Genomic DNA, 27104 nt, shown 5'->3' with positions numbered 1-27104 from the left:
AAAATTCAGTATAATGTTATTGATTTCCCACTCTCTCTCTCTCTCTACATGTATTTCATATTTATTAGGTGAGGCCCAATGTACCAAATTCACAGAGTCACACACACTCACTCTCAATGAATGTGTTGCGAGTGAAAAAATTGAACAATTATGCTTCCAAAACTACCAAGCCTATCCCTGGATTAAGATGGGTTTAATAAAGGGAAAGCAGGATTCATGTAACATATATAACATGATTGCAAGATATATTTGCCTTAAAAAGTAATAGTTCTTCTCATTCTGTGCAAATAATATCAAAGTATAACTCTCATATATATATATATATATATATATATATACCTCTCAAATTAAGGGGAGGCTGTGGTTCAAGCTTTGGTGGAGGAGACATAGGTGTTGGAGTTTGTTCGACTTTCCGAAAAAATAAAAGAAATTTTTTAAAATCTGAATGGAGAAAAAAATAGCAGGAGATAGCATATATGTAACAAATAAGGTTTTAGGCTTATTGTTCACTTGTTGGATATTTATATATAAGAACGGAATTTTCAACGTATATTATATACAAAATTAACATTTAATAATAAAATAAATCTGCCAAAGCATGGGATCAAATCTTTACAATTTAAATTACTTAATTATATATACAATAAACAATTAAATAAGATATATATCTTTAAAATCTATCTATTGGAGACTTGAGGCTGTGACGCATTTCATATTTTCACTTAAAAGACTTGTTCTTTTGTTTCGTTTTACGATGAGTCCGGAAAGAACCAACAGTGGCTTGAACCTGGTAGCATTTTCTTAACATTCCATAAGGACTTGATAAACAGACCAAATCTATAAAGAATGTTAACCCTAAATAACTTGTGTTCAATTCGGAGATTTTCAGACAGTGAAATCGCAAGTAATAATATATCAGACGGCAAACAGAAGTTCTTATCTGTGCTACATATTTCACCAAATGACACAAATTACATGTAAAAGACTTGAAATTTGTAATCCTGAGTCTCAAAATGGCTTGTCAGTTGAGCGCTTATTTTGCACTCAGTTGTCGATCCCACCTTCCACGACTTCTTGTGAGTGAATCTAACAACTGCTTACATGTCTAATTGTTCAAATGCTCCCCACAAACTTTGATCATCAGACTGTGGATCTCCTAGAATAGCTCCTATCTTTGGTTTTGCAGGTTGATCTCTCCCAAGCGGGAAGTTCCAGAATGAATCAGACTTCTCAAAGAATATGTAAAATGCAACAGCGGACGCCAAAAACAATCCCAAAAGTAGTATATAAATCTGCCACTCTGCATATGAAATGGACAAAAAACAGTGTCAATCTCAACGACTGAACAGACAAACACGCAGAGACATGCACGCCCCCCGGGGGGGGGGGGGGGGGAAGAAGAGAGAGAGACCTTTCCAATCTGCTGGAACATTCAGCTTAGTCACCAAAGCTCCCCAATCAGTGGAACTAGTAAGCACAACTCTGCAAAAATGCACCCCACCCACAAAAAGGTTGAGAATCCAAGCTTCAGAAACAAAAGAAATAGCTATACCAAAACTAAAACACAAGTCAGAAAAGGAAAACATAGTGAATCAATCGATGGGTGAAAGCTGTAGCAATATGATTATCATAAATGCCAGTTCACAGAATGCAACTTGTTCTTTTTTTTTTTGTCCTTCTTAGTTGGTACTCACACACACATACCTCCACTGAGGCTTAAATCCCTGCCCTCCCTTTGAAAAGTAGGGGCCTAGTACAGCTAGGCCACTTCCTGTTGGTAACAAAATGCAACTTTTTTTACACTCATTGATGAGTTGATATTAAAAATGAAGCTTATTGGTCATCTTCTCTGTGTGATTTTAAAAATAAAGCTTAATGGTCATCTTATCTGTGAATGGCCTATAAACCAGTCATTCCAATGCAGTCATTCACAAATATTGGAAACTTAACCAATTTTCTTCACACAAGGTCATTTATAGGTTTCTTTCTTGCTACTAAATTTATGATTTTAAACAGCATTTTTTACACAGCTATCATTTTTTCATATGACCCATTCAAGAATCAAGATAATACATTTCTACCATAAAATGCTACTACGCAAAGTTGAATGAAGACAGTCAATTTAAGGGGACATCCAAGTAGAACCATAGCTGTTAAAGGCTCAAGGCGCACCAAGGCACCAAAGGTCTTTTGGAGCCCTAGCGCAAGGCACAACATAAGGCGAAGGAAGGCATTTGTGTAATAATGTAGATTAATTATACGTATATAATTAAACTATGCAAAACAAACTTGTCAATATCAAAATAAAGAATTTTTTCAACATACCAATTCAATGAATTAGCTGACTCAACATACATATATCTTTTCTATTTGCAAATGTGTTCAATAAAATTAATTTAAAACAGGAATAATTGAATATGTGCGACACAAATAAGGAATGGATTTTAGATATATCAACTAAGAGGGTCAGCTAAATTAATGCTCATAAATCCTTTCACATGCATATGCATTAACCAAATTAAATGTGATTACAAATCTGAAACAATCAAAAACTTTAATCATGCAAACCTTAAACATATTTATCACAAATATTCATAATCAAGCACTAAATACAATTAATAAGTAGTGAGCCATAAAGGTATGAATTTTGTTAAATATTTTATAAATTTAAACAATATATTGAACATTTTAATTTATAAGTCATTAAATAAAAAAGAATATGATATGAAATAAATGATTAAAAAATAAATGGCACACTTTTTCTGAGCCTAGATCCTACTAAAAAGTGCGAGCCTGAGGCTTTATTGGAGCCTGACTGAAAGGGCATGGCCTGTATTAGGTGGAGGTGATCTAGCTGAGCCTAACCAAGCCTAGGGCTTTTTTGGAGCCTAGACGTGCCTCTAACAACTATGAGCAGAACCTTAATGTCATTTATAGGTTTCTTTCTTATTACAAAATTTATGATTTAAAAAAATCGTTTTTGACATGGCTATCAATTTCCCAAACGGCTTCATTTAAGATGATAAATTTCTACCCTAAAATGTTATGTAAAAGTGAATAAGGGCATTCCATTTAAGTAAAAATCCCAGCAGAACCTTGTTTATTGTTAGTTTTGAAAAAGATAACAACAATATCAAAGTAAAACAGAACAAAAATTACACATGGCTAGCCTTGCTCATTCATTAAGACTGAGGATGTTTTCCATGGCATCAGAAAAAGATAGCTCGGGTAAAATGTTCTCCAAATTGTTATCTTACTATAGCAGTCCAAACAAACTTAAAGGAGAATTATAAGCCCAACAATAAATTACACTGCTTTACAGAATTAATTGCACTGCAGCCATAAGTGCAAAATTGGAAACTAAAAGCGGTGACCGTTGGTGATAAAAGGAGAGTCTAATAGGACAGTTTAGTTGTTTGCTGAAGATAAATGCTGGCATCAAGAATTAGATTTCCAGTCACAAAGTTTACCAATGGGCCATTAGCCCAATGGTATAGCCTCTCCTCCCTCAAAGGAAAGGTGAGGGGTTCGAGCCCCATAGTGGACAATTTGTGAAATGTGTGTGTGAGTACTTCCCTAACCAAAAATAGAAAATAAATAAATAAATAAGTTTACCAAGAAGGTGGTAAGAAAGTACAGATAATGTGTGTAAAGCGATACAGAATAAAGACTTGTTGGTAAAATGATACATGGTGGCTTTGTATCACTTAACCATAGCAAATTATTAAACGTACTTTTTGAGGTAGCAACTAGGTGTCTTATCTATATGTTTCAGCAACACGGGGAGTACAAAAGTCATTAATGAGTTCACAGGCAACAGAAATGCTAGAGAAAGACACCTGAGAGTATAAGTGGAGAGAGAGGTTTCTTCTAGCGCTTGTTCAAGTAATGGTCACGGCAAATTATCAAAAGACCATTGAAAGATAACCAATGGCAGCAGATAAGCAAATGATGGAACATGTCATGATGACTGCAATGGTGAGGTGGATGGGATAGTTAAGATAAAGATCACTTTTCCTTTGTGTATTACTATATCATTGCTGTCTAGTAGAACACAATCCAATTTTGGAAAATTCTGCATCCAAGAATTAACTTAATTTGAGAGAGAGAGAGAGAGAGAGAGAGAGAGAGAGAGAGATAAATCTCATGATAGAGAATTGATAATGGTTAGGGGCTGAAGGCGTAGGGATCACTGGTTTGTCTCCAGAAATCAAACAAAACAGTAATCTGGGTATCAACAGGCACTAAAATGTGTGTGTGTGTGTGTGTGTGTGTGAGAGAGAGAGAGAGAGAGAGAGAGAGAGTGAGTAATGGAATCTTTATGACAGAATATCCAGTGCAAAGGGTCTTAGTAGTGGAGGTGAGATAAACAGTCACTAATTTGGTTACTCTGCCCATGGCAATGGGAGAAGTGGCTGGTCTCATGGTAATGGTGAGAGAGAGGGAATCTGACAAGAGACATAATAGAGAGAGGACAGTTGATCAGTGTTGAAGGTGACAGAGGCTTTGATCTCGTGATGGTGAGAGCGAGGGTCCTTGCAACAAGTAGAGATGAGAGAGATGATTCAGATAGGGAGAATTTAAATTGTCATTTGACATTTGGGCAGAATTTTTAAATAGTTGGAACTGACCACTGATAGACCCTTTGATTTCTTAACAGAAAAGTGAAAATTTAGCCAAAAAAATCTCTCTCTAAATTTCAATTTTATTCAACAACATAAGAAGGTATTTTGTTACTAACACTTTTGAAATTTATGTTAATAGTTAAACAGAATAACAGATATAAAGGATTCAAGCGGATATTATAATTCTATCAAATAGAGTTCATATCAAAGGCGAAATTATAAGGAAACCCATTTCTGACTACTTTTCAATTCAGAATTAAAGTTACAATCTAAACCCAGTCGAATGCATCTCAATTTGGATTTTAGGTGAAACCAATCCATCTCATGCCCTAATATCAAGTGAATACATAGCCCATCCAGAATAAGCCGACAGTCACTCACAATTGTATATGACGCAAATATTAAGTTTTCCTTTTTTCCTTAGTTAAAATTGCCACAAAATAAATCTCAAGTTGAAGTGCTTTTCAATATTTTCTTTCAGGTAAAGATCAAGGAATTTATTGATGTTAAGAATTAATCAACATATATGATATAACTAAAATATATATTCATTGAAAAGGATAACAACAATATTTTTTTAAAATAATTTACAACAAATTATTGAATTCCACCTTACCTTTCACTGGGACAGAACTCCAGCGATGCAATGCGCGAGCCCAAGTGAAGCCTCTTACTCCAGTGACAAACCTCCATTTTTTTCACTTCAACTACACATATATCCCCATCTTTGCTTCCCCTACAATCAGAAAAGAATTGCATATTGGTCAAACAAAATCAAAAACTCGTGCCATCCTATCACACCAGTTTACTGAGTTAGAAAACATTCTATCAGAAATTTATTAATAAACTTCATTTAAAACACTATCTATGGAAAACAATTTAAAAATTCAGCATCATCAACACGCCTTGCTCTTGTGAAGAATCTACCTTGAAAACATCAAGTACAAGAAAATTGCCATTGGTGAATTGCAGTCAAGTTTGTCCAATGAAATAAGGATCTCTACTTTTTGGCAAATGAAAGATCATGCTAACTTATTGGATAAACCAGAGCAGAAATTGCTATGACTTGTTGATTAGATTACTGCCTATGGAAAAGAAAAGAAGCAATATAGCATAAAGGAGCTAGCAACTATACCTCAATAAATTATAATTAGGCCTCATTAATCCATTCCCTTTTTTCCCAAAATAGTTTCAAATTCTTTGTTGTTCTCCCAAGTAAGTGTGATAATGGTTTCTCATTTTTTAAGGAAACGTTTTCATAATTGTTCAAAAAGTAATTCTCATCTTCTCTTCTTGGTGATTGAAACTTAAATGTTATGATTCTGCAAAAGATTATCTAGGTCTTGTGGCAGGCAGTGGAGTAGTGAGGGATTCCCATGGAGCTTGCCATGGAGCTACAACTAGTCTTTAGACTTTGTACCAATTTGATGGCCGACTGTCTGGCTCTTCTGAATGTATCAAGTTCTACCCACTAAATTTGAGTGGCAGTCATGATGAATCATATTAGAAGTGTCTGTTGGCTATCCTTGTGGACAATGGCAACGTCATGGGACTTTATTTTATTTGGTTTAAGAAATCCAAGTTATTCTCAATGGAGAACATTTTCTGTCTGGGCAAACAATTTGTGAAGGAAATAAGGAAGCAAAGGCTCTTCCAAAATGGGCATTTGGTTATAATACCCGACAAAACCACAATCTGTAAATACCAATATAAAGAATAAATAAAGGTCAACATAGTTATAAGCCGAAGAACTCCGAATGTATCAAGTTTAGTGCCTTGTCTTTACACAGCGGTACAAGCCTAAAAGAAGGAGAAGGATCACATTAGGTAGCCTGACAGCTATCGTGAAACTTTGTTCAGGACCAGTATGAACACGAGTCCTAAAAATATGTGGAAATGTGACTATAGTTATGACAACTATGGGGGATATGTGAATTTCCCATTACTATAGGCTTTTACATCAAGAGTCAGCATTAAGTACATATCTTTTTGTCTTAATTAAAAATAAATTGACAAGACACATTCAAGATGAGAGTCCATGGTGTATGTTATTTATAGAAGATATTTTTTAAAATTAATGAAACTAGTGAAGTGCGTGCTAAATTGGAAGTTTGGAGGGAAACTCTAGAATTGAAAGGATTTAGGACAAATTACAATGCCACCCCCTGAGATTAGGTCAAATCTTACATGGAGAAACATTTTGTTTTTAACTTTTACTTAGACCCCATGTCAGCTTTTTGAGTTAAAAAGGGTATGAAATTTCATATATACCCTCACTTTTTAATACAACTTAATAAAAATTATTGGAGATATAAAAAGACGAAAATATGCCGTTCTTCTCCATCACAGAAAGGGGTTGTACCAGATAATGCACTGTACCCATTTCTCTCTCCATCACATAAGGGGTAGTTCATGTTGTATGGGCCGTTAGTTCAGGTGGTGGTGTTACACTGCATATATACAAAAAGGGTGATGATGTTGTTGTAGTGGTGGTGGTGGGGTGGGGCTGGTAGTGATGGCGTTGTCTTGTGGTGGTGGTGGTGTCGATGGAGCTTTTACAACCCCTTTCTCTCTCTAATTCTACCCGGAGAAGCCACCATCACTGGCGGACGATTCTCTCCACAAGCTCGGGTGAGAGTTCTTTGCTGGTTTTCTCTCCTTCTCCAGTCAGAAATGAAACCCTAGAGCATCTGATACCTCCTCGGAACTCCACCCGGCTTTTCGGAGCAAATTAGAGAAACCCTAGAGCATCCGGACCGGTTGATTGTCTAGAAAAACCATCTCGCCATTAACAATCCGGAGGCCAACATGTGGATGACCTCGGTGTAGGAAGACCATTCGGGCAACAAAGAGGAGGAAGACGAGTTTGAGTTCCTCGGGAGTAATTCGACCCACGGTGGCGTCGCTCCAAAACTCGCTCAACGGTGGCAGCGTTGAGGCTTCTCCAGGAGTAATTCGATGACAACCAGGCAGATTTCTTGTTGAGGGATTATTGTTTGGTCAAAGAGGTTAGAGAGAGAAAGAGAGAAGAGAAAGAAGAAGACCAGGAAAATAACACAAAAAAACGAGGTCAGCTAGGCTACTGACACATGGGCGACTGGGACTCTGGTCAGCAGCCAATTCTTGTTGTTGAGATTATAATAATTTTAGCTTATTAATTGTATATAATTATAGGAACATGATTGCATTTTTTAGTCTCTTTATATAGTTCTTGGTGTTTTGACAAAGTCAAAGGGTATCAAAGTCATTCTACATAGTGTCAGACCTTTGCTGGTGTCAGTTGGGGTGTGTGTGAAATACGGATCAAATATTTGTAATATGAGTGAAAGTTAAAAACAAAATGTCTCTCCTTGTGATATTGGACCTAACCTCAAGGGGCGAGGATTTAAGATAAGTAGGAATAAAACTGAATATGAGCTGTAACTTAAGTAAATCTGCAAATATAAATTGGGACATGGTAAAGGAGAGGTTGGTAATTATGTGAATCATAGAATCAAGGCACATTAGATTAAATGAAGGAGTGCATCTATTATTTTGTGTGAATTGGTGCATCCCACTAAGATTAAAAACTTCCCTATATTCAATTAAAAGGTGAGCTGCCCTTTCTCAATTGGTCAGGTCAATCGCTTCGGCCGGTCCAATCGCTTCGGTGAATGATTCCGGAGCCCTTCTTTCGAGCTAAATAAATCCCTACCTCGACCAGCTTGGTTATCAGGCATACCATCCCTTAGCGGAAGCAGAAGCAGGCCTTATCTTAAGTGTAGACTATGGCAGAAAGTCAGGAATCTGGTAGTATATGGTCACGTCTAGTAAGCGATTGAATCTTGTTAGCAGGTGGAGGGAGGATCGGGCACTCCAGTCTTCCACTTGCTTAGGTCGCATCCCACTAAGATTGAAAGGTAAGTTCTATAAAAGAGCTATTAGACCAATTGTTCTTTACGGACAACATGTTGGGCAGCTAAGAAACATGTGTAAAACGTGAATGTAGTGGAAATACGAATATTGAGATGGATGTGCATTGTGCAATAGATGTGCATTGTGCAATAAGACAGAAAATGATACAATTAGAAATGAACACATTTGTGAGATGGTTGGAATAGCATCTATTGGAGATAAAATGAGAGAATCGTTTAAGATGATTTGAACATGTGCAAAGGACACTAATGCTATGTTTGGTTGGAGGGAAGGATTGAGGGGGATGGATGAGAGGAGGGATAGATAAATTTTTTCGTGTTTGGTTGGAGGGAAGGGAAGAGAGGGAGGAAACAAGAAGGGATGAAGCATCCCTCCTTCCTTTATGTTTTTCTATCCGGCCACTTTTGGGAGGAAGAGAGGAGAGAAAGAAGGCATAACTACCTATAAATTTGTAATTTACAATTTTAACCTTTTAATAAATTTTGAAATAAATATGTACCTTTTATAATTTTATATAAAAGAGTGTATTGGTAAAAATAATACAAGAACTCTCCTTCCCTTCTTCCAACCAAACAAGAAAAAAGTATCACTCCATCCTTTCTACTATCCATTCCATTCAACCAAACATAAAATGGAAAAGACACCCTCCCTTCCCTAGAGATATATCATCCATCCCTCCCCTTATCTCTTCCTTCCATTTTTCCATCCCTCCAACCAAACGAAGCATAAGTGTGCTAGATACGAAAAGTGACATAATCCATGTCTTGGGTAATGCTAGGGGAAGAGTTAGACCAAAGTTAACGTTGGTAGAGTTATTAAGAAAGGACATGATAGCATCTGCTTATGATGAGGTTATGTCCTTGGACAGAGGAATGTAAAAATAATAATAAATAAATAAATAATTTGTGTAGCCGGCCCCAGATAATTGGAAAAAAAGGCTTAGTTGAGTTTATAATTCTAGGTCGAGAGGAGGCCCGCTGTGGATATTTTTGTTGCATCATTTTGAAATATATAAATATTTCTATATAATTGTGGAGCAAAATCCTCCACCAATCATGGTGATCCGGTCAATTTCCTTCCAATTATAAATATTTTTATATAACGGTGGAGCAAAATCCTCCACCAATCATAGGCATGGTAAAGATAAGATTATATGAAAGGTGTACAATAGTCAAAGGAAAAAAAAGCTTAGTTGAGTTTATAATTCTAGGTCGAGAGGAGGCCCGCTGAGGATATTTTTGTTGCATCATTTTGAAATATATAAATATTTCTATATAATTGTGGAGCAAAATCCTCCACCAATCATGGTGATCCGGTCAATTTCCTTCCAATTATAAATATTTCTATATAACGGTGGAGCAAAATCCTCCACCAATCATGATGCTTCCTTTGACTATTGTACACCTTTCATATAATCTTATCTTTACCATGCCTATATATAGGCTCCTTGTACTCAAGTTATAGACAGATCTAAATAATAAAAATGTAGCCCTTAGTGGCTCTTTGTCCATGGATGCAGGCCTTAGTGCCGAACTAAGTATATGCCTGTGTTCTCCATTTTTCTCTCTTCCCTTTTCCTATTTGCATTTCTTATTCTTCATTCAAATTTAACATGGTATCAGAGCCAAAGGTCTCGAGTTCAAACCTCACAGTCACCCTAATTAAAAATTTGAAAAACACGTGTTGGACCAAAAGAAGGCAACGCGTGAGGGGGCGTGTTGAAGGATTTATATATTTAAGTTACACCCTCTCTAACAGCTTAAGTTTTTGGAGTAGATGTTTGTTAACAAAACTTTTAAAAACTATCTAAAAGTTACTCAAACTTTGAAACAAAATCTGCCAACATAAGTCTTATTGACCTGACAAGTATTACAGTTACGGAATGCAAAAGCTATGGATAAAACACCGAAGATAGCACCACAAGTACAGAGAAAAACAAACACTCATAATCCTCTTCACAGCCACTCATAATCATGCAACAGAGCATATCAAGTAAAAGAAAATCTCAATAATAAAAAACATATCAAAACGACATTAATGTTAGAAGAAGTTCAAAAAGTAAGCATGTTTTCAAAGCAACAGAAAAGAATTAACTTTTGCATATCATCATAAACGGACAATAATTAACAATGCATTGCTAAATATTTAAAATTTCTCCCAATACTGCATTTTGTCAGCTGCAAGCCCATGAAAACTCATTTTAAAAACACACCAGATAGCTTCTTTGGCAGAAGACCAGAAAACTCATTTTAAAAACACACCAGATAGCTTCTTTGGCAGAAGACCACAAGTAGATTAATATGTTGTCCTTTTCTCTTTCTGGTGGTTAGGAACTTAGGAACAGATTTCTGTTTCTAGTACTTAGTTGAATCAGAGAATCAAAGTTATATATTGTGCGCTCAAGTTCAATAGATGTAATGCTTGCGAGTTATAAAAAATGAATCATAAAAATTACATGCCGTGTCAAAAATTCACAGACACACCATCATAACTTTCCATCTTCGTCTATCAGTTGCAATGCATATCTACTTAATTTACAGAAGAGTAAAAAAAAATCTAGCACTTACAGAGCAAGATATTTCCCATCCAAACTGATGGACATCACGGAAGCAGGCTTTCTAAGTAGACTCTTATGCCCAATATTATTCCATGTACTTATATCCCAAACAGCAGTGACTGATTTCTTACCTGTTTTATAAAGATGACCATGCATCAAAATTAAAGATATAAGGAACTAAATTATGAGATGGTAAATCAACGCGCCTTGTATTCTTGTACCACAAAAAAAATATACCCTTTTGAACAGTGCAAAATAAGAAGGGTTTTGTGCCATCTTTAGAAAAACGACACAGTTCAATCTTTTCATCCTGCAAAAAGAAAGAAAGGAAAGGACATGATATCAGGAAACACAAAGAAATGGGCCAGAAAAAACCATATTAATGTTGGATAAAAATAAACTATACCGCAGTGCGAGTCAAAGAAGCCAATGGAACACCATCATTTGTGTTCCATATTCTGGCAGAACCATCAGTAGATGTTGAAGCTAAGAACTCAGAGTCGAGGCTGAAAGCATGACAACAATAGAAGCCAAATAGTTAGCGTATTTATCTGAAATTCAACAAACACCAAAAAAAAAATTTGAGAGTAAGTAAGAAAGAAAGAAAAGAACTCATTTATTATTTCCAATTTAGCAAAAGAGGGAGAGAAAAGGAAAAATAAAAAGAAAAGAACAACAAGAACAAGAACAAGATAAATTATTCCAACCTATAAAATTAATTTCATACATTTATCAAGACATTGAATTTTCAAACATCAACGCCTTTTTTTGGTAGTATATACTGACCAATAGACATTTTGTTCAATTACGACCTTAGTTTCGCGTGCCAACACGACTCGATATCCTAACAACTCCTACCCTCCTTAAGGTTAATAGTGAAGAATTACGGATTTATGGGGTCTTTTTTTGTTGCCTTATAGCATGGATGGTGTGGTCTTTTTATCGTTCTGAGTGATTACAACTTCCACTGTGTAATTATTTCAGATTCTAAATCACATTCTCTCATTTTCTATTAATAAATAAATAAAAAGGGTAAAATGCAAGAAACACCCCTGAACTATTGATAAACCTGCAAGAAACCCCCTGAACTACAAAAGTTGCAACTAACCCCTTGAACTATTGAAATTTGTTGCAGATTGCCTCATCCGGTCAACGGTCTGTCCATTTATGGCTGTTAAAAAAGCATGTGTTTGCCACGTGAGAATAATTGGACAATAACACCCTTACAAGATTATAAAGACCAAATTGCCCCTTTAAGTAACCTTTAGAGCCAAACAGCTCTTTATATGTTTATACATGTACACCCAAATGCACAATTGCAGAAACCCTAACCCGTTTAGAGAAAATCACAAAATTAAAGGCCCAAACCAACCTCATTCCTCTCAATACCTCTCAATATTGGTTCGTGCTCGACATACCTCCTTAATTTCGTTTTGTGCTTGAACAATTTGTGTCACTCTCGTCATGGTGTACCCGCTCTGTGACCTTCGGTTCCTGGTTGCTTGACTGAAAGGTAGCATCTTTCTCTTTGGTAGTCGCGGAAGTGGGGGTGGTGGGGTGGGTTTGTGGGGTTCGATTGGGTTTGATGATTCCCTATAAATTGTTTGAGTTTCTAGAGAGAGAAGATTGTGGTTGGTGAGGTGATGGCGATGGTAGTGGCGAGGGCGGGGTGCTGGCAGTGGTTTGTCCAGTTAGATTGGGTTTGACGGTGTGTGGTTGAGTTTCCATCATGGTTGGATTGGTCGATGTTGCGGTGGTGGCAGTTTGTTTATGAGTTCGATTGGGTTTGACGGTGTTTGGTGGTGTATGTTTCAGTATGAATTCTTTATGTTTCCAAATGGTTGTTCATTGGTTCACGTTGAGGGGGCGGTAATGGCTGTTGGCGGAAGTGGGATAGCTGATTCTGACGAGTTTCAGTCTTGCGAGCTTCCCTTCGTTTCAGACCGGTGTGTTTCAGTCCGGCGTGCTTCTCTTCGGGTCGGTCTGGTGTGTTCATTTCCGGTGTGCTCCAGTTCAATTCAGGTCTAGTTCTTCTGCTACTTTGCAAATCAGCTCTCGGTTATGGAGATCTTCAACAATGGAGTTTTGGCCATGTGCTAGTCTTCAATCAGACGTCAATGGTGGTGTCAATTGGGTGCTTCGTGGTGTTGGTTTCTCTGTTCTAATCTCTATGTTGAATATATATATATATACATATATGTGTGTGTGTGTGTGTGTTTAAAACTACATTGTTTTATGGTAAGGGTTATATAAAGTTTAAAACTACCGTCGTATTATAGTAAGGGTCAAATGGTCTTTTGCTTTTTCCGGTGAGCTAATGGGGTAAAATGCAACAAAACAATAGTACACGGGGGTTTCTTGTAGTTCAGGGGGGCTTCTTGCAACACCCCAATAGTTCAAGGGGGTTTATTGCATTTTACCCTAAAAAAAATAGGTATTGAAAAACAGCCTTCTCCTTTGGATCATCCAAGTGTGTCAGTCTAATGCAATTTAATCAAACCCAGTAGCAGGTTCAAACAGCCCCCTGTTTTCTCATTCACCTGCGTAAAGCCATTATTAAAGGTTTTTTCAGCAAAATAATGGCAAAGAGTATCCAAAGGGTAATCATCAAGGGTGGCATAAAGTGTTAAAGGGTTCTTAAACCTCTTATATTAAAATCATCGAATCTGCTGAACAACTCATTATCTAGTCCATTTATTCTTTATTTTTGGGCTTTTCCATGTATCTCAGGAAAGCAAATCATTCCTTGAGGTTGAGCAGCCACCAAATCTCTGTTGTCCTTTTTACTTCATTTTCCCCCTTTTATTAAGACTCTATTTTTTGAAACTTGAAATAAGAAAAACGAAGGCAAATGGATTTGTTGGTTTCTATTGATGCATCTCTTCTACGCATTCTTTCATCTTTCACATTGAGCACTAACCAGTTCACATCCACTTGCTTGCCTCGTAAGTTATGCAATAAAAAAATTTGATGATATTTATTAATCAATAATAATATTCATGAAATCATCATGATTTCATGGTCATCCCAGTCGCCTGAGTGATTGAAATGTTGACCTGTGTCATCCAGTCCCCTTCTTAAGAGGTGGAAACAGTTCAAGTTAAATAACATTTCTCACAGGCAATGTATACAAAAATGATCCATCTCGCTCCTCTTCTTGGACATGGTACACAACTGTAGAGAATCAAGACCTAGGCCTCCTTTTCCCAAGCACAACACTGGTATTTAATCTTTGTATGTGTCACATTCAGAGAAAAAGTCTTAAATTTAAAAGGCACTTGCACTTCCAGATCAATTCCAGAGGAATGAAGCAACAAATAGCCAAGTTCTAAATAGAGGAGGAGAAGGCATATTATTTTTAAAATCATTGGGAAGAAAGAACTCGTCGCTTCTCTACGATTAAGTTGAATATTCTAACAATAATTTTAGAGGAATTGACAATCACAGCTCCTGACACCTTGGAAGCCAATATGAACCAGGAAATGATTCATGAACAGGGTACCAACGCCTCCATCCCCAATAAACCACCAAAAATATATCCTGTACCCAATCCCTTTATCTACTATATTGAGAAGAAGCTTCAAACCCCCAAGGGACAATTTCAGGGGACATCAATAATTGTTTTGTAGACACCACCTTAGATTCCGACTAAGAGGGTAGAGAGAGACATGTGGTGGCTACCTTGACTGGACGGAGTACAAAAATAAAATAAATCTATATTGCGTGATGTCATGGATCCATCATCTTAAGTGAAGAGAACAGATTCTGAAGTAAAATTTAAAGTAGGGTAGGGTAACTTCTAGAAATTTTATAAGAGAAAACCAAAAAAGACCAAAGCAGGCCTGGATAAAAGATAGTTTAAATTATTTTTACTGCATGCATATTCGAGTATAAGCATAAACAAAAATATTGCTATGAATTCGTACAGAAGTGTGATAAGCGACAAAGAATCTACCTAAAATCCATGTCCTGAAAGGACTTGTGAGCTCTTGGTTCATCCAAAATGATGTGCATTCTCGGCCACTCAAAGATCCTCAGATGACCATCCTATTAACCAATCAAAGTCAGAATACACATGTCCAATATACAAACAATCACCTGTTTTGCAATTTGAGTATAACGAAAAGGCAGAGAATAATTAATTATCAGATTTTCGATTATTGCTTACCACACCGCCAGTAGCAAATTTGGATCCATCAACACTAAAAGCTATGCATTTCTGTTGGCCAACACCTTGAAGTGGAAGTAATTCTTTATCAAACAATTTAACATTTGCTTCTCGTATATACAACTCGAACAATCTGCACATCAAAGAAACTCCTCATCCCATGTTTAAACCAGCTAAAATGGTAGACATAATGATAATATTCAAAAAAGAATTGGCCAAATTTAGGGTCTATACTATCTCTGATAAAAAGAACCAAATAATAAATTTGTATCTCCAATAACAATGAACAAAGAACCTATTTAACATAACTTGATTGTCTTATAAATCTTCGATTTGCTGATTATGTTATGGCCGGAGTCTTACTCATGGAAAACTGGTCGAATTGGGGGAAATTATAGATATTTTTGCAGATCAATCTACTGGAGAGCCTGGTACTCAATTAACATTAAGAACTTTTCATAACACCTGAGTATTTACCCCCTAACATGTACGAGCCCCTTCTAATGGGAAAATAAAATGTGCGAGACCCTTCTAGCAGAGAAATTAAATTCAATGAGGATACAGTTCATCCAACACGTATATATCTTGGACATCGGCATTCATATCTCAAAATATGCTTGCGTAAAAAAAGAAATATATATATATATATATATATATATAATAACTACTTTTGAAATTTATCTAAGGGAATTAGAAATAGGTGTCATTGCTTGGCTCGGGCTGCCAAGTGTGAAATTCATATTCAAGTTCAATAGCAGAAATTTTGTCCAAACAATGCCAAAGCTTAAGTATGTATCGAATCTATCCCTCCCTCCCAGTACCAAAAATTGGCAGGACGAATACTGTTAATGGCCCTGAAATTATAAATATGTTCTCCATTTTGTCAAGAATGCTGTGGTTAACAAACTCTACAACAGGCGTGTTAAAAACATCATGTCCAACATTCATGTGATCCACGCATGACATAGGTGCAAAGTGGTCACTCAAGTCAGAAATAAAGTGCCTCTCCAAACAGAAGTTCAAGAGATTTTGTTGTCTGGAACATGATAAATACATCAATATATAAATGCACATATATGGTTAGGTCTAGGATTGTAAGACAATAGTCCACTCCCCTAGCCCTTCCCCATACAGCCATACACTTGGATTCCCTACATATAGGCTCACCAACCAAGCATTATTAACACCATCGCCTGTAATTCTTATGTGATAATGAGGTTGACTAAGGCTGTCAAACTAGGGCAGAGCTATCCCCTTCAAAATTCTATTTATGGTTACCCATTTTTATTATATATATATTTTTTTATTTTTGCAAGCTCACCATGAATGACCACCATTAATGGTTATCATGGTGAGTTGCAAAAAATTAAAATTAAAATTACTTGTGACCCCTTTAAAGTCCATTTAACATTTTTACTTTTGCTTTTAAAAATACAAATCTAGTGAAAAAGTGTCAATGTAGTCGCTGCTACAACATATCAATACTATGTTCGTATGTATGTATAATTGTATATACATATGTATTATTTATTACCTATATAAATTTGAGAGACACAACAAAAAAAAAAAAGGAATGCTCACAAAATTTGACAACTTCGGTTATTGGCTGTTAGCACATTCTTCTCTCAATTTTTTTTGTTCTCATCTCTATTTACTTAAGTTGTGTTCTCCTTTTCTTTTTTAGGTCATGAATCTTCATTTTTAGGTTTTATTAAGAATAGAAAGATATAATCACAAGTCCACTATTGTTAAGCTTGCGCCCTTATAACCATTGGATTGTAATGCTGTGCGGTCAACCTGTTAATCTATTGGTCATAGAGATGCAATTTAAGTGAGACTATCCTCGTAAAAAACATGCTGTTAAGAATCTAGTGAATTTCAAGGAATTAATATTCACTAAATACAAAACCTAAATCAAATGGTCATTATCTTCCTAAAAATTCCAATATATAACTATCTACTCAATATTCTATCTCGTTTTATCAAATTTGAAAATTCTTCAACCTGTTCAAAAACTATATGAAAATAGAATGCAGAATGGTAAAAACATAATAATAATAAAATAAAAATAAAAAAATGGGAGAAGTTCAAGATATAAAATAGCATTGAAGAGGCAATAACATATAATGTACCCATGCCAATTCACATGAATAGTAGATTAAATCCTTATGAGTCAATATTGAGTTTATAGATTATTAGCGTTCCAAATCGCATAGTATGATATGTGTCTAAAATAACAAAAGAAGATATATATATTGTCTTCTTTATTCTTTTGGGTTAATGGGCAAAATTGTATATCTATGGATAGTCTTTTGGATTTTGTGGATAGCTTAAAGTTGTATTACCGCTGTTAGGCGGCTTGATTTTCCTTTGGGAGTGCTCCCCTTTTGAGTGCCTTGAATGAAATTTACTTATCAAAATATATATATATACACAATATGTATATTGGGTGTTATTGGACACCAAAGACTTTGAAAAGTTAGTAATATGAACAGTATCTCGTTAACTATAAATAAATAGTCTATAAAAAAACAAATAAATAAAAGGCTTATAGAAATATAGAATTTGAAAGATTGCAAATATGTGATTAATTGGTGCTCTTTGATGACAAAGAGTTTGAAATGTTAGTACAAACAGTATTCCATTTATTAGAAATAATTGAAATATATAATTAATTACTTATTACAACTGTATATAAAAATTTAAAAAACCCCTATTGACAAATTTTTTTTTTTATAAGATTTCATTAAAGGCACTCAAAAGGGGAGCGCTCCCAAAGTTAACAAAAGCCGTCCAGGACGACACTATAACTTTAAGCTATCAACAAAATTCAAGAGACAATCCATAGAATTACAATCCCACCCATTGACCCAAAAGAATAAATAAGTTAGAATATTGTATTTAAGAGACCAAAAATAGGAGACTCCTCTCCCTCAAAGGATCTCATATTCCTCTCGCGCCACAAACCCGAGGAGATATTCAATGCACCAGGCATACCAAGCCATTAGTATGCCGACCAATAGAAATACACCATTTTATGAAATTGATCCTACCTATTTTTGAAAACTGCTCTCTAGTAACTAACTGCTATGATAATTTGTATTGGTTGGGCCCCGCGCACCCAATATCTACTCCACAACCTCCACCAAAAACAAAGGGGAGTAGCCCTCCAAGCATCTCTGACTCGACTCTCCACTAGCATTTATAAAGTAGATAGATAGATAGATACAATTATTTTTTAATTCTTTTAAGTTTTAGTTTCATATTACTAGTTCCCCTCCCCAAAAAAGAGCGAGTGTGTTTAAAATCCGGCTGATGCTCATATGCTAATGATCAATTTAGCTCAAGACCATATCATATACGGAGTAATAAATTACTAAAAATCCATACAGAGTAAATTCTGAATTGGGTCTTAACCATGATAATTATTTCCATTCAACAATACCCAAAAAAATATTTTCAAAAAAAGCAAACGTTTATAAACATCTTAAATGTAGAAGTGAGCAAACAATACTCAACCTAAAATTTGACAAGAAGGTATCGAATTGGAAAAGTATAAGACAGAGAAACTCACTTGCAGTCACCAGTGGTGGTAGAGCAAACGAAGTCGTCTCCACTGGGGTGCACCGCAAGGCTCACAGGTTCACCTTCTTCAAACACGTAGGTAGCCTACACAAAATTATATGGAAAATTATCAATTGATACACATGTATATGTATGTGTATGTGTGCATATATATATATAAATATATGTATATGTAGAAAGAGAGGAAGAGACCAATGGAATGGAAGAGAGAGAAGTAGTCTTGGGATCGAAGGAGAAGATCTGGAGAAGAGGCGGGTGGTTGGTGTGCCTCGACCTTCCCATCACCACGAGATGCGCGTTTTCCGGCCGTCGGATCCACGACGCGCACGCGATGTTGCCCTGCTGCGACGCACTAGTCTCCTCCATCTCAGAGATAGAAAGAGAAATCTTCGTTCGAGAGAGAGAGGAATTGATGATGGTGTTTCCGTTGTTGGGAGTTGAGAAACTGCTCTGTTGAAAAGCAGGGGAAAGTGCGTGGGAGGGATTGAAATATTCGGAAGATTTTTTTTCTCTTTTCAAAGGAGAAATGAAAAGAAAGAGAAATGTAGAGAGGAATGCGAAAGGAAAAGGTGGGTCCTACTGAATGAGCCGGCAACTAAATGGTGGATGAACAGCGTCAACGCCTCATTGGTACGACCGTACCAGATCGACGGAGGATATTCGCTGCTGATTCCGCGGGAAGGGATCGCAGGGACGTTATTTACAGGGCGCTCAATTTTGTTGCGGATTAAATAAAAGGATGGATAAAGTGGATAAAGAAATAAAAAAACAGAAATTCAACGATAACCCTTAACTAAAATTTTGAATTAGAATCGCTTCTTAGTGTAAAAAACCGGGGAAATTTGCAATCAAACTTTAAAAAATGTAAGAAATTCCATGAATTATGTAAAAAAATTACAGATCATCCCATTCGGTCAAGTTTCGGTGAATGTTGACCGTTAAAAATAGTTGACTTATTTTAAAATACCATACTACCCTTGAACGCATGAAAGGACTAAAATACCCTTAATTTCTATCATCCGAAGGCAAGCTCACTGCTGCTATCACGTCGCGAAGCACCCAATCGCAGCTGAGTCCTCTCCACAACCCGTCGCCAACCGCTGCGAAAGCTTGCCGTCGCCATCTCGCCCACATCCGAGCACTGTCAAAGTTCATCCACAGCCCATATTGCCCGTTTTCTGTCAATCGTGGCGTGCACAAGCCGCCGGATCCGTTACCAATGTGCCAGTCTCTGATTTGCGCCGGAATCGTGACTTCTCTAATCGCTATTCTGCACCGCCGATCTCTCTCTCGCTCGCCGGCTGCCACCACCTTCACCCCTCTCTCTCTCGCTCGGCGGCTACGATGATGATCGATGCAATTTTCAACAGCAGTGTATGGTTTCCGATGATGAATTGCAGAGAGATCTCTCAATTTGCAAAGAGCGGCGATGAGGTGAAGGAGTCGGCGGCGCCATCGTCCTCCGTTGCAAGCTTCATTTTCAGCAATCAATTCCTTTATGGGTACCAATTGAAGCGAAAATCGCTGCTTCAAAAGCTCAGAGATACCATATATATATATGCATACCCCTCTTTCGTCTCCACATTCGTGTCGAATTTGATGGTTCAGATTGAGACTCAATTGCTTGTTTCGGCAAACCCAAATCAAGAGCATCGACTGGTCTAACGTTTGTTGATGCAAAATCTCGCCGCGATGTTTAACAATTCATTGATGTGCTCCATCTCCTCTCTGTTTCTCTTTGTGGTTCTTTTATTTCTGCCAATTGCCATGGACGAAATAAGAATAAATTGTTATTCCTTTTTGTTTGACTGATACCCTCAAATATATGGAACTGATTGTTACAGGACTGAGGCTTTTTATGTCTCTGTGATCAGCCAATTGCTGGATTCGCCAAAGAGGGTTGTGGTATCTTAAAGCTTGCCGTTGAATCAGCCGAAGCTTATTAGAATTGGAACCAAACTGAACTATAACTCACCCAAACTAGAACAAAAACTCACCGGAACTAGTGGGGACGAGCTGGTGGTGAGTTCCTATGATGCCTTGTGAAGAAGATGAACAATGCATATATATGTGTGTGTGTGTGTGTTTATACATAGCTGTTGTTATCACTTGTGTTTGTTACGTCAATAAGTCAATTTAAGAAGGGCAACATCGTCTTTTTTTCTTTTCCAGTGGCCTGAGTGGGCAAATTACAACAAATTGAAAGTCCAGGGGGGTTTCTTGTAGTTCCGGGGGTTAGTTGCAAAACCCCCATAGTTCAGGGGTTTTTTTTGCATTTAACCCAAAATAATATTACGATTTTTGAGAAAAAGACATATATTGTTAGGAGTTTCAACTTTCAACTCGAGTACAACTTAGATTCATATTTGATTTAATTTAATTTAAGGGTAAAAAGTACAACAACACCTCATGTAAGGTTTGCTAAAAGGACACACTGATGAAACTTAGCTTATTTTTTGACAAATACACCCCTTATATGAAATTCTATCCAAAAAGGTCTTAAATCTTCTGAAAAGACGAAATTACCCTTAATATTAAAATCAAATTTATTATAAAATATCAGATATAATAAAAAGACAAAATTTCCTTCTTCTCTCTCTTGCCCTGTTCTCATTTGCGGTGATATTTTTCTGTGTCAGAATCAACCCTTTTCATTATTCTTTTTTGCTTATTTCATAGCTCAGTAACTCCAAATCTAATGGTGAGTTTTTGCATGGTTGGTCCTTTTCATTGATGGGTTTTGCTGCTCATGCGTTGTTGTCAAATGTGTATTGCTTAGATTTCTTGCATCTTTTCACGGCTTTGGTCTATGTTATTGGTTGTTTCTGGTAAGGGTTTGGTTGACTGAAAGTTTAGATATTAAGGAAGGTCTCTATTTGGGGCTCTTATTCTGATTTTTTGGCCATTGTTTGTTTTTTTCATTTGAGTTTATTAAAATTATAGCGGAAAATTTGGGTCTGATTCAGATTTTTTGCTTAATCTTGTCTTATTGGTAAACGATTTTTTCCTAGGTTTTAGAGTCTTGTTCATGCAATTGATCATTGCTCTACTCATTTGGTGTGTCATATGATGCCCAATCTAACAAACCCTCTCACTCTACTCATCGGCGGGCAAAGAACCGGCCATCCAATCCGCCGACCACTCTTCTTTTCTATTTTCGATCTCTGTGCCGTGACTCGATGCCCATTAGAAACAATCGAGATATCGGATTGTGCTACTTTCTATTGCCCACCATTTTATTACGCTTACGGCGACGGAAGCTTCGTTGCTCATTTGTATAGCGACAGTTTATTGATACCCATGTTGTTGCAGACGCTGGCTCTCTGAAACTTCACATTCGTCTGTGCTCACTCCACCCTCGCCGAGCCCAACGGCGTCACCGGGTTCGGTTGTGGACTCTTCTCCTTGCCAGCTCAGCTCCACCTTCTCTCCTTAATTGGGTAATCGATTTTCTTAATTACCATTTAGTTTCTCACTCGTTCGACGAGGAATGAGTTTGGCGTCTGAGTCCACTTATTTTGGGTTGGTGTGGGAAGTGGCTGATTTCGGCGCCGTATAGCATGAAAAGGGTTGATAGAAGAGGTAAATGTGGGATAATGGTGGATTCTGGGACGACGTTCACGATGTTGCCAGCGGCTTGGACAGCCATAGACGAGGGACGGGAAAAGATTGCGCAATCGGTGAGAAGACAAAGAAGGTGGGAGAAGGAAGGGTTTGTGAGCAGAGGTTAAAAAGGTTATTTTTAACATTCAAATTAGTCAATATAAAAGTCAAAGGGTAAAAATGTGAATTCATTATTATTGGGATGTCTTTGGTAACTGTATCACACTTGAAGGGGTGCCTTTGTCCCAATATTGGCTAAGTTTCATCTGCGTATCCTTTTAGCAAACATCAGGAAGTATTATTGTACTTTACCCGCTTAATCTTAACTTGACCATCAATTATTACTTCTTAACTCCAGTTCAACTCGTTTTTTTAACTTTTAAACAATGTATGCTAGATAGGAGTTAATTCAAATTATTCAATGGCCAATCAAAATTTAAAATTACCCCTAAGCACAAAAAAATTTAAAAATTACAAACAAATTGTTAGTAAATTTAATTATCATAAGTGTCTACATACAATAAACTAATATTTAAACAAAATAAATTTTGAATAAAAGTTATCACAATCTGAAAATTATATATAATATATTTAATTTTAAATAAAAAACATGTATGCAAAAAATATTGAAATTTGTGTTCGAGTTAGGCTTGGTTTGCGTTAACCTCAACCCAAAGAAACCCCAATTTTAAAAATAATTGTTTAAGCTTGTAAAAAATCATATTGATCTCGGGTTAGTCCCCCAAACTGCCCTTTGTGACTATTATGCCCTGTTACAACCAAGTAAAAAAAAATGTCACAATTGATATTAAAATTTAGTCATAATGAATTACAAGGTTATTTTGATCAGCAAAACGATGCAACTAAGATTGGCGCAAACTTTAAAATCAACAATTTAAGTTTAATAAAATTTTAATATACTATCAAGGACATTATTGTTATTTCGCAACAACTTAACGATTTTGCCATGGGAAGAGGCAACGTGATAGTTTTTGTTAATTCAAGGGTTGTTTGATAATTGAGGGGGTTATATGACGAAACAACGCGGGATTTTGTTAATTCAAGGGTTGTTTGATAATTGAGGGGGTTATATGACGAAACAACACGGGAATTTTATGATTTTAGCCCTATAATATAAAAGTCATTACAACTGTTAGTATAAAAATAAAAAATAAATAAAGTTTTATAATATTACTATTCACCATCGATCTTGTATAATTTTATTTTATTATGTATATATATATATTTACAGTAAGTCCATTTTAATATTAACTACATGACAATATAAGTGGTGTATTATTATTATTTATTTTTTTCAAAATGTGCTAATTTAGAAAAGGAAAAAAAAAAAACTCATAGGGTTCATAGTCGGATTATTCTCTTACGTATAAACTTGCTTGAAATGCCACGTAAGGTTTGAATTAGGTTTATTACTTTATGAATGGTTGATAAATCTAATTTTAATATGAATTTGGCCTAAACCTAATTGGATACCAGTTGTGAAATGATAATTTATTTGGATAAGACTTGTCTACTTACTAGTAAGGGCATCCCCACTAACTGTTGATGTCGTCCAATCACAAATGTACATATAATTTGCAATAGCAAAATCAAGAAAATGATAAGAAAATTAGAGAGGGTAATTGAATTTTATTTAAAAAAAGTTATTGTCCTTATTTATCATTTTCCTAATTTTGTAATTACGGTTTATTTGTGCATTTGTGATTGAACCACATCAGTAGTATGTAGGAATTGTCTACTCAGCGGTGTGTAGGCAAGTCTTGTTCTTAAAAAAAAGAATATAAAAAAAAATAACGAGAAAAGTAATATTGTGATGAAGTCTATCCCGTGACACTTTCATGAGCTCTCTATCATTTTATCGTAATTATGTATAAATATTGAGACATGTAATTAATCATTTGAAATATGATTGTATAAGAATTATATCATCAAAATCTTGTACCAAAATTCCTTTACTGTAAATGACAAGAATCAATCAAAATTTTAATTTTGACCCCATTGTATAATTTTTTTTAATGATATTTTATGTATTTTTAATTTTTATACAATTGGGATTGGCTACATGTATAAATTGTGCATTATTATCATTTTTCTAAAAATATACTAATTTAAAATAAATCTCATACTTACTTGCGTGTGAACTAGCATAATGCTTAGATCCGAGTTTTGAGTTAAGTTTATTGCTTTATGAATGATTAATGAATTAAATTTTAACATGAATTTGCCCAAAATTGGTAGGAAAAAACAAAGAATTGGTTATGAATTGAAATATTTAATTCGATAATTTAATGATCAGCAAAGCCAAATATAGATGGTCGGTCTGATTCGATGGTAGTCCAATTCAACCGATTTTTTCTCTGACATTTGTTTCGTTGTTTGGTGTAGTGTTCTTGGGAAAATAATCAAAATTTTACATATGGTGGTCTCACTAGTCACTAATGGGACATTAGTTCACTGGGCAAAATTTATTATGCCTATAACGTTATTTCTCTCCTATTGTTTAATTTTTTTCCAACATCTATTAGCGAATTTATGAATTTATTTTTATTTTTATTTTTTTGGCAACCTACTTCTATATTTGTAATTTGGTATTAAGTCCCTGAATTTACCAAAAAAAATTCAATCCACCAATTCATTAGAATTAATGACTTTGAATCGTTCAATCTAAGTCACATAAAGAATAGTGATGCGAAAACCGCAAAATTGAAATCATACATAGTTAAAGCTGTAAAAATGAATCAAACGTTCGACAAATAGCTTGAGCTCGGTTTGATAAGAGTTTGGCTTCAGTTCGTTTACTTGATAAATGAAACAAACTTGAACAAAATTTCCGAACTCGTTTAATAAACGAGCCAATCTCAAACAATCCCGAACTTGGCTCGTTAGTTCATGAATTTGTTTGTGAATAAAGCTCGTGAACATATATATTCACATATATATATATATATATATATATATTTATGTTCGTGAACACGAATATATAAATATATATATATATGTAATATATATTATTTAGGGTAAAGTGCAAAAAAACTCCTTGAACTATATTTTGTGTATAAAACGTCATAAAATATCTCATTTTTTTGTAACATATCCCAAGAACTATACTATATTTCATTAAATGACCTTAATGTCCCTTATTATTGAATTGTATGTAATATATTTTTCTTATGTAAATAAATTATGAAAAAATTCATACTAATTTGATGAGATATTTCCATTAAATTTGCATAAATTTACCTTTCATTTTTTTAATGAATTATTTAAATAAAAATTTTTAGTAAAATTTTTAATGAATATATTACATGAAAATAAGGTATTTTTTTCAAAAGAATTTTATTAATTTTTCTTCAATATATTGTATGAAAAAGCTGATAATTTTTTATGATAAAAATGTTTAAATTGATTATAATACGTTTTATTATAAATAATAAAATTTTAAGTTAATCAATTTAGAAAATTGTAGTTACAAATCTATTTATCTATTTTTTTCATTTTTATGATAAATTGATACTAAAAATACAATTAAGGTAAATAGTATAATTAATATTTACATAAGAGAAAAGATAATAAAAATAATTTAATAAGAAATGAAAATTTTAATAAGAAAGGGTAAAATAGTCTTTTGTGATAAATTTGTCTTTAATTGCAACAAATTAATAATTTAGGGAGGGCGATTTTTAGTTAGAGTGTTATTTGCAAAAGGACAAAGTTTAGGGAGTTTTTTTTTGGTACTTAACCCTATTATTTATATGTGCAAGTGTGTCTTGTACCTTAAAGAAGTTGGCCCACTATTCTTAACTTCAGCCCAAACAATATGTACTACAAGACCAACTTTAGCCCATCCAAACTCAACATAAACCCAATCCATATACATGTAACCAACCATTTAAAAAAAATCTAAACACAACTCACAAGCCCATATCAAAAGCCCATCTATTTAAACATATTAACCACGTCTCATCTCAACCCTAAATTACCTAACAGTTCACTGCAGCGACCACGACTCGAGGCTCACAATAGCGTTTAAAGCCCCCAAGCAGCCGACGAACACTGTAACAACAGAAGCCCCAAGCTTAAAATCGGTGACTAAAGGCAAAAAGTGCATTTAATAAATTTTTGTTTTTGTCTTGTCTTTGGGAATAGTGCATAATCTCCCATACAAGAAATTATGTTTTTTATTTTTTTAATTAATTAATTTATTTTAAATTACGCAAAAATATACAAATGGGAATCAAGGGATTTAAATTTTTTGTTTAGCTGCCGAGCCCAGCTTGAGCTCATGCGCAACCGAGCTGAGCTCCGATCATTGCTAGTCAAAGCTCCATCCGAGTCCGGACACTCGGTTAATTTGTTTTCTACTTACAGAACTATTATTTTTACTTACCCCCCAAAAAAAAACCCTATATTAGGAGATTCACATATATATATATATACACACACATATATAAGGGTAAAGAGCAAAAATATTTCTACTAAATTTTTTTATTTAAATAATTAATTATAAAATTTAAAGGTAAATTTATGCAAATTTAATGAAAGATATCTCATCAAATTATAATGAATTTTTTCATAATTTATTTAGATAAGAAAAATATATTAAATGTAATTCAATAAGAAGGGACATTAT

The 27104-nt window shown here is 35.1% G+C and overlaps 1 protein-coding gene across 1 annotated transcript; it reads right to left on the bottom strand.

Annotated features, from left to right (window-relative positions):
- Positions 1-819: 819 nt before the first annotated feature.
- Positions 820-19352, bottom strand: LOC132311880 (SEC12-like protein 1). The gene is made up of 10 exons (XM_059810022.1): positions 19043-19352; positions 18840-18934; positions 15266-15398; positions 15053-15144; positions 11504-11603; positions 11335-11407; positions 11108-11228; positions 5242-5361; positions 1412-1482; positions 820-1300 (listed from the first exon to the last, which is right to left on the bottom strand). The coding sequence occupies exons 1-10, from the start codon at positions 19214-19216 to the stop codon at positions 1098-1100; spliced, it is 1182 nt and encodes a 393-aa protein (XP_059666005.1). The 5' UTR covers positions 19217-19352; the 3' UTR covers positions 820-1097.
- Positions 19353-27104: the final 7752 nt, after the last annotated feature.

This window comes from Cornus florida, unplaced genomic scaffold, assembly GCF_030987335.1.
Source record: "Cornus florida cultivar Cherokee Brave unplaced genomic scaffold, ASM3098733v1 CherokeeBrave_3.0.0_Hap2_Chr06, whole genome shotgun sequence".
Lineage (NCBI taxonomy): Eukaryota > Viridiplantae > Streptophyta > Magnoliopsida > Cornales > Cornaceae > Cornus > Cornus florida.
The sequence above is the reverse complement of the archived record's forward strand: the minus strand, read 5'-3'. Positions and strand labels throughout refer to the sequence as shown.